Below are 9538 nucleotides of genomic sequence, written 5' to 3'. Positions count from 1 at the left end.
ACACCTTCAACCTCCTCCCTTTCCTTGCGTTTCATGCTGTCCCACAATGCATTGAGGGAGGATTCACTGGTGTCCCATAGAAAACCATGTCCAGTGGGTCTTTCGGGTGACACACGTGGACGTTTCAGGCTCTGCCTTCATCGGTGTGTGTGTGTCATTGGATGTGAACAGGACACCGGTATGTCGAAGGTTGTCTCTGTGCTTTAAACCGGTCCAGTGATTCTGTGGCCGGTTGAATTGCTGGTTAAAATTCCAACATGTATAGTTTGTGGGTCCGTTATTGTTTCACTGACCTGGTTTGTGTCAAGAGGGAACGTTTTTATTTTTATTCCCGTCGAGTCAGAGATTTTTTAAACAAATATCTGATTTTACTGAATTGAATTATTGTGCATACATCAGCAGCCATGTGGATAATATCACAGAACGTAACATCACGAATACCATCGGGGTCTATAATAAGACTAATGCTGACTGGGAACGTCTGGACCTCAAACCTGGACCATGGATGGGGGGGGGGGGTCAGGAGTCCGTCTGAATATTGCTGCAGCAGAGGGGGTTGGGGGCTGGTGGTTAGGGTGAGGGGGTGAGGGAGGCGGGGGGGGGGGGGGGGGTTTGTCTCTCTTTCAGTGACAGCAGTCCAATAATCTATTCATGGGGCTCCTCGAGGGAAAAGGGCCCAGCTGCTCTAATTTGAGAATAAAGAGGAGGCCACCTTTGTTCTGTCGCTCAGGCTCTATTTCATGAAGAAACATCAACCACCTCAACTGCCTCCCCCTCCTCCCATCAGCTCCTTCCACGCCCTCCCCCTTCCTCCCATCACTCCCACAACTGCCTCCTTTCATTCCTCCACTCCCCACGTTTTGGCACATTTAGATATTTTGCTCTCGATTTACACAATCTTTTGTTAGAATCTCATGTTTATACTATACGGTGTGCATTTTTGTCCATGATGAATATATTTTCTATGTATATCTGTATGTATGTATTCATATTTGTTGGTATCATCATCCTCACATTTAGTGATCTCCCCTTTATGCTTTCTCTTCATCTTCTCAAATAAATGTGTAAAAGAATTTAATATGAAATAAAATATTTGAAAAATATCAATAATCTGTTTATCTTTCACTGTCTCTTTCTTTGACTTAAACAAAGTCATGACGTTTGCACCAAAAACTGTTTGAGCAATTTTTGTGTTTTTTTGGTTTTTGAATGCCTGAATCTTATTCTGCTGCTGCTTAACAAAATATGCATAATAATATAAGGATTATATGTTAAAAGGAAACTGCTGTAGAAGTAAAAACAAACAAAAAAAGAATGTTTAAAACCAAAACGAGAAACCTAAAAAGTCAAAAGAAATTTAAAACAAATGAAATGTTAAAACAAAAAACAAAGTTTGTAAAAGTGTGTTCATAGAACTGACGTTAAGTTGATGATGATGATGATGATGATGATTGTGGTCGTGATGAATGTGATGGTGGTGGTGACATCATCAGGTGCCTAATTTGACAGTAACTGCAGGAATCTGTGGAAGACTTGTTACACTACTGAGGGCTTTTATTTTGAAACCTGTTCACTTTACCCCCGGCATTACAAGGACCGCCATTCATTTGTTTCATGCATTGATTGTTGTGGTTTGTGAAAGTTCCAGAATATTAAATTTTTAAAGAATATTTTGCACTCAAGATGATGTGTTTTTGTACACAAATGATTATATAATGTTGGCTAAGTCATTATTAAGGAGCCCTGAAGTCTGAAAGATGTTTTTACATTTACTATTGTAATTGTCTTGTATATCAACCCACGACATATCAACTAAAATATTTTGTAAAAAATACATAAAAAGTATTATCTTCCAGGACTTCAAAGCTCTATTCATTTTGGATTTTGTGCATCGAATTAAAAGAAAATATTTGGGTTTCAGTGAAATGTTTGAACTCACTTCAGAGCCACCGTACCGGTAGCAGCATCACAACAAAATGACTGCGAGTTACAGAAGAGGAGAGAAATGAGTGCAGTATGTCAATAATACCTTAAACAGTCGTCTTCAGCGCGGAACTGTATTTCTTCTTCTGTATCTGTAATCATCGTTCAGACTCCTCTCATGTCAGTTTCGGGGATTATTTTGCCCTCCGTGTGTGAAGGCACTTCTGCACCTCCGTGTGAACCGACTGTAAACAAACCGCTTCTCATTAAACGCATGAGTGGGCGTGGTCTGCAATCAGCCCCCGCCTCGTGCCGGTGGATATTACCCAGCCTCCTCCGGTGTCTACCAAAGTGCTGTCCGCTCTTCGGCAGCAGTCAGTCGGATGGTGTCGCAACCTGCGGTCGCTCGGAGCTGTGATAAAAGAAAAGCAGGACAATAGCAGACAAAAGGTTCCCGTTCAGGAATCACGCAGAACGGATCTTTTTTTTTTCTGTCAGGACTTTGTGGAGATCTTTCCTGGAGGAAAAGCTGTGCATGTCCCATCCGGAGGGATAAGCACCCGGAGCGGAGGCTCGCACCGACTACCCCTGAGCCCCCGACAGCCGTTCGGCAGCAGCTAACCGCCGGCATGACCCTCACACTGAGCTCCGTCCTCCTCCCCGCCGCCGTCAGCCTGCAGCTCCTGCTGCTCTCTGCCCACATACAGGTACACCAGACTCCCGCTGATAGGTGTGTTGTTTATGGAACAGATCTTTCCCTTCTGGAGAAAATGATGGTGATTTATCATCTGACGTCTTCATGAATCAGAAGTTACTTTCCACAAAGTTTGACAAAAGTTTTGTCAAGTAAAAGTGAGCTGAAACCTTTCATTTTCAACTTTTGATAAACTTACTTTCTCAGGTTGTTACAATTATTTGTCTTATGATGAAATGTGCCACTTTTAATAGACGAAACCGCTGAATTACGTTCTTTAAATGTAAAGGAGTAAAGTGACAAATCATACTTTTTGAGAACTTGCTTTGGATTTCCACAATGTCAAAGTTGAGGAGTGATGATGTCATTTTGCACAAAACATACATTGTTAATTAACTTAAATAATGTTTAAAAAAAACATTAAGTCACTTAAATGCGAGTTGTGCTTGAAAAATTGACTTAAGGTTAAAAATAAATATATTGATGGTTTACAAACCACATGATGCTTTTGCTCCTCGGTCTGCTCTGATATCGGGGGTTTACATTTCTTATTAGGGAACTTAACGGATCATTGCTTCATATTTGCAGCTGTGTGCAATAATACGTATCTGTTTAATAAGACTTTTGCTCCATAAGGATATAAAGTCAGTGGGATTTCGGTCAGCTTTGGATCACATGGACTGTTTTGACAAACTGTCGGCTGAAAGCAATCTTTGGACTTGCATTGGCAATGTTTGTGTTTTTATCAGAATCATTCTTTTGCTTCACTCTCATCAGTCTTCAACGCGAGTGTACGAGATCCTGCAGGGAGCTCTGAAGTCGTAAAGTAAAAGAATCAGAGCTCCGTGTTTCCTGCTGAACCCTGTGACGCCACACTCTTCTCTTGGGTTTCTAAAGTTAAACGGTCTCCTCGTCGGTTTATATTTGATCTTTACACATTTACAGGACAACACGTGTAGCTGTCGTTGGAAGGTTGCCAAGAAAAAGCATCCAGGTTGAGATCTTTAAACCTCTTCGTCGAGAGAAACTGATAACATGATACGACGGAGAAAAGCAGCAAATCTTCACTTTGAAGAAGCTGCAGTCAGGAAACATTTGACGCTTTGCTTTGTAACAGATTGTTGCTGAGACGTCCTGTCAATCACCTTATTAATGAATCCGTTGATGGTTTCAGCTTCATGCCTGCTTTCTTTACAGATTGATGTTGTTCTGTCCAAGCTTTGTTCAAACTTGCACGACTTTATTTTAACGTTTAGTTGAGATTGCAAAGTTTCCAAGAGGTCATATGGCTGAAATGAAATCCACCGATTTTTCACGTGACGTTTAGCTTACTTGTCATGTTGAGCAGCGCTCGGGCCGATCAGTTGTATGTCTGGAGGAGTTTTATCAGGTGTGACAAAATCTCCCCTGATGATGTCACAGTGATGTTATCTGGGTCGCCTCACCTCGGGCTTCAAGACAACAAATCTACGACAGTTTGAAAAGCATGGGGGTTCACCAGGGAGGGGAAGTCTTAACAATTGATGCGGTTGAGTTGCATTGTGGGAAATGAAGGATCTAGTGAGGATATCTTGATAGCTGCTGCTTCGATTTTGACCGTTCTTTTTGTGTCTCTTGCAAGTATGTTCGCTCTCAATCGCTGCTTCAGGAGGGATTAAAAAAGCAATCCCAGGTTGAGATGTTCGATGCACTTAGAGTTCCATCGTCAAAATGTTGCATTTTGAACACATCTGCAGAGTAGGCGTCTTCACAGGTCCAAAGTTTTAGACTTAATCAGGAACTTGCATGAACCTGATGTGTGCATGAAGTCAACGGGGGCCCGAGGACAGTCAAAACCCGGTTCTGATAATGGCCTCTCTACCTGCCGTGAGCTCACCTGTCGACCCTCTCTGCAGGTTTCTTCGGCCTCGGGACACTTTGAGCTCCAGATCTTGTCGATGCAGAACGCGAACGGGCAGCTGCAGACCGGCGCCTGCTGTGACGCGCCCCGGGACGCCCCGGATCGGCGGTGCACGGCGGCCGAATGCGACACCTACTTCCGGGTGTGCCTGAAGGAGTACCGGCTGAAGGTGTCCTCGGCCGGGCCCTGCAGCTTCGGCACCGCCTCCACGCCCGTGCTGGGTGGGAATACCTTTTCTTTACGCAACGCCAAGAGCGACAACGCCAGGATCGTGCTGCCGTTCAGCTTCGCGTGGCCGGTGAGTTCTACAGTTTGTCTCATTGATGTCGTGTTTTTGTGTCCGAGGAGGTTTTGTTTTGGTGTGTTTGAGTTTGTGGTTCTTCTTCAGCCAGATGTTCAGCTCTTCTGACCAGAACTGAACCAACACTAGGATGTGGTCTGGTGTTCCCAAACAGGGGATGTTGTCTGTTTCCGGAGTTCATTCAGTCTCTCGATGTTGATGTCCCTCATTAGTAAAACAGAACTGTAACTTTAGACTAGTTTCAAACGATGCGTTTCATAGTTGACAGTTTTGTTCCATGGATTCAGGATGAACTAGTGGCTAATCTGACCAGTTTTCACTTCATTTCTCCCCAAAAAAGTTATCTCTCGAATATATCACGATACAAGACAGGGAGGAAGAGAAATGTGTTACTTTAATTTACTTACCACTCTGGCGTGCCAAGTAATCCAGCCACATCACTATTCATGCACTAAAACCGCACACTTTATTTCAGGCTCTCGAATAGTGTTTGCTGGTTAAGTCATCAATCTGCCGGGTTGGACTGACAGAATTATGAGCTCCTCAGAGAGTTCCGCTCGTCTTCGGGGTTGATCTGGTGTGAGTCCAGATCCCTGTGATGCTCAGCAGACACTGGCTGAGGTTTCATGTGCTCCTCGGCGGCTGCTGTGGTTTCCTGCCTGGAACTACAACTGAGGACGAACTGCTCCGGTCAGGAGGAGACACCGGCGGGCCGAGGCCGCCGGGTGTTTCTTCTTTCTCTCTTTCGTGCGTCGTTGTGGTAGTTATCTCCCCTGACCTCTCATCGGGGGGGATAAAGGGCCGTTGTTGCCGGCTCTGCTCGGCTGGCTGCAGGACATTCCTGCTGTTGACCCGGGTAACTGGCATGTTAAATGAAGCCGTCGTGTTCGTCGGGACAGGATGAGGTTTTTTGTTGTTGCCTTTTTGTTTTTCCATCTAAACTGGCAGGACCGACCCCAAACAGCTTCTCTGTGTGCGTCAGTCGTGTTCATTGGAGCTGTGATGGCAGCTCAGGATGTTTAAAGTCGTGCCAAACCTGCAGCATTTCACCCGAGACCCCACCGCTGGTTCATCCTCCCTCCTCCCTTGTGTTTTTTAAAATCCTTTCTCTCCAGCTGTGTTGTATTTTTCCACCTTTTGTTTCGGTGTCTCATCCTCTCTGATGCGTTTTTCCATCTTCATCCTTTTTCTTTCTTTCTGTGCTTTTTCTTCGGTTTAAATGAGCAGAGGACTATGGGAACAATGGGCACGGCCGTAGCCGGGCTGCAGCCGGGGCTTATGGGACAATGCCGGCAGCAGAGGGGTTGGGATTGGGGGCGGATGGTGGAACAATGTATCCACAGTCAGTGAGTAGATAGTGGAGGAAAACCTCAACCAGAGAAAAGTTTGTGGTGCAACTCGTGTTGACCCACGGGGAGTTGAAGCAACACCTCCTGACGCCAATACACAAACTCTTTCAATTCTTCATTTCAATCCACCAGTGGCTTTACAGTTTATGCAAGATTCAATCCTAACACTGTAAGGTGTGGCGCTAGGGGAAATGTCATGGGGTCATGCTAATCTAAAGGAGTATATCCTCTGAGGAGCAGGACAGATGGAGATCAAGACATTTCTGACCTTTTTGATTTTGTGCACAAGCTGATTCAGATGATGACATAGGGCTGGGCGATATGGCCTAAAAAAAAAATCTCCGATTTTTTTACAAAAAATCCGATTCACGATTTAAATCGATTTTTTTCCCCCAAAATTTTTTGCAGATGACAGAAGCTGTTGAAAACAATTTTTTCTTTTATTTTGTGATGATTTTCCCAAGTAGGTTGATAAAAATAAAGTGCAAACAAAACCTGAACATTGTAGAAAGGTGCCTGTAGTATACAAAAAGTATTTGGTCACTCTTTTGTTTGCCTGAATCATTTAAATATAAAATTTAATTAAACATAACATTAAATGGCATTAAATAGTAGCCTTCCATTGTAAACAACTGTGCAAATGTAACTTTTTACAGTAAGCTTTTCTAACTGAATACACTGATACAAACACAGCATGAAATAAAATGTATATGACCCTTTAACATTCACATTTTCAAAAGTGCAACATCTGATCTAACATCAACATAACATATTTTGCACAGTAAATAAGTGCATGTAAACAAAATCAAGTGCATTCACAACATAACCAACAGTATTAAACAGTAGTGCATGTTTTTTCTAAATATTTTTTGCCAGGAAGACAAGCCTGTCTACTACCTCTGGCTTCAGGCATGCACGGTGGCATGTAACAATGCCCCCCCCCACACACTGAAAAGCCTCTCAGAGGGGGCACTTGTAGCTGGCACAGAGAGGTATTTCTTTGCTAAAGTACTTAGCCTTGGAAAGTTACGTTGGTGACGCTTCCACCAGTCAAGTGGATCGGTGTCTGGGTCAACCTGCTGGACCACAGGTCAGTTGTTGCGGAGTAGAATGACATCCCCTCCAGCTCCGCAGAGATCCTTTGGCGTGTACTATTGTACAGCCGAGGCAAGGCAACGTCAGAAAAATGTTTACGGCTTGGTAGCACGTACCTGGGGTCCAAAGCTTTGAGACGGTGAATAAACCCCGGCTTTTCCACGGTGTATATGGGCACCATATCTTTTGCGATATACATCGCGACTGCATCCGTGATGGCTTTCCACCGGGCACTCTTCTTCTCATGCGGAGTACAGTTGGTGAATGTCTCCAAAATGCTGGGTTGTCGTTGTGAGGTGGCGGCGGCGGCGGCCAGCAGTGAAGCTGCTGGCCGCCATTGTTTTAGTTTGTAAACAATGCGCGCGCACTCTACTACGGGAACCCAACGGGGGGGAGGGGTGGGGGCGATTTTCTCGATTTTCAATAAAACACATCGCCTTAAAGCACACATTCGAATTAATCGATTAAATCGATTTATCGCCCAGCCCTATGATGACATGTTTCTCTTTTGCCCTGACGATGGCGCTAGAGGAAGGGTCATGAGGTCACCAAAATGACCGCTCGTCATCCTCTGGGGACGATGAATATTCACAGCAAGTTTCAGGATAATCTGACCAGAAGGTGTTGAGATATTTGTGCTCTGACTCAGTTCGCTGGTAGTTAATCCTGCCGGGGTTTGTGTTGGAACAAATGATGTTGTCTTCACCACCAGACCACCCCGAACACACACACACACACACACACACACACGCGCACACGCACAGAAACCAGTCATCCATGCAGGGCTGATCTGGATGGATGACTGGTTGCCCAACAGTCTGAATGTTTTCGTCTGTTAAACTGAAAACGGATGATCTGCTATGAATAATTATCATCAGATTAAGTCATAAACCTAATTTTAAAATAATATATACACATTGTTTTACAGATCAGCTACTGAGTAAAAACATAAACGGAGATTTTTTTTTATTTCTCATTTTGTCTTTTGACACCTTTATCAACATTTAGAGTTTGGCCTTTTTGGTTTCATCTTAGAAGGCCAACCCAAAAGGTGACAGCAGCCACGTGATAGGCTGTCCTCTTCTGTCCTGTTGTTGCTCTTGTGACGGACACAATTCAGTATGATTTTTACAAAGAAAATAAAAGAGCGAAGGAAGCATGGAGAGAAGGTTACGCTTAACTGCCCCAGTAAATTGTTGACATTTTTTGAATGGGCCAGGCTCAGAGGAGTCCAGATGTGGCTCCACGACCAAACATGGAAAGTTCTGATGAGTCCCACTGCTGACCGACGCTGGAAGCATCCAGTCACTCCTTGATCTTTTTCTTAGCCTTTCCTTCTTCCCTCCTTCCTTCCTTTCCTTCCACCCTCACTTTCTTTTCCTCTGTCCCAGTCGTTCCCATATGACATCAAACCATCTCATTACAGCTAATCGGCTGTCCCAAAACATACAATCCACCAGTCGCCGGCTAATCTGCATCCCCACACAGCGAGGATGTACCTTTGTCAGCAGTACATGACTTGTTTTAACAAGCGAATGACAGTGAATAATTAGAGTATTAGTGGAGAGTAAAGAATCACCTACGCTAAACGCTAGTCATGCAAGACACATGTCTGTCTTGCATGTAACCTCAACTTTACAAATGTTTGCAAGAGTTTAACACTGTATTCTGTCACCATACCGTCCCCTTGACGGTACCCTGACCCAACCATAATCATAACAATAGTCAGCACGCTAGGGATTAGCATTAGCCTTCAGGATGAGTTAATTTAAAAGGTAACTACTATCATGAATGGAAATTTTATTTATGGTTTACACCAGCGGCAACCTCTGGTTCTGCCGAGTGAAGCCGATGAAGAAGTGTCTTAAAACCTGCATTCTCTCTACTGACCAGCAGGGGGCGACTCATCCGTTACAAAAAGATGTCAGATTGTATAGAAGTCTATGAGAAAATGACTCTACTTCTCGCTTGATTTATTACCTCAGTAAACATTGTAAACATGAGTTTATGGTCTCGATCTCTAGTTTCAAGTCTTCGTCAACACAGCACGATGTTCATTTAGTAAATTATGTTACATTCAGAGTCAAATAGCCATAAAACAGAGTATGATTTAGGGCGGGGTTACTGGGATTGACAGGTCGCTGCCACTACCCGAGACGTATACAGCGTCTTTACGTCATCATCCGCATTCCAAATATGGTCACTTATTAAAAAAAACATGCCGACGGCCGTAATCAAAGATGGCGACGGCGAAACTGTTCACAAACCAATGGTTT

General features: G+C 44.0%; 1 protein-coding gene across 3 annotated transcripts in view; it reads left to right on the top strand.

Annotated features, from left to right (window-relative positions):
• Positions 1-2314: 2314 nt before the first annotated feature.
• Positions 2315-9538, top strand: part of LOC306785150 (protein jagged-1a-like) — a 29501-nt gene continuing 22277 nt past the window's right edge. For 2 of the 3 annotated variants that reach the window (XM_079279381.1, XM_079279380.1), the window contains exons 1-2: positions 2315-2630; positions 4513-4815. In XM_079279381.1, the coding sequence (XP_079135507.1) occupies positions 2553-2630; positions 4513-4815 (381 nt within the window). In that variant the 5' untranslated portion in view covers positions 2315-2552. The remainder of the gene's footprint in view (positions 2631-4512; positions 4816-9538) is intronic. The other variant, XM_079279382.1, reaches the window with a different exon arrangement.

The sequence above is a fragment of the Melanostigma gelatinosum genome (assembly GCF_949748355.1).
Source record: "Melanostigma gelatinosum genome assembly, chromosome: 11".
NCBI lineage: Eukaryota > Metazoa > Chordata > Actinopteri > Perciformes > Zoarcidae > Melanostigma > Melanostigma gelatinosum.
This window is presented reverse-complemented; position numbering and strand designations above follow the sequence as displayed.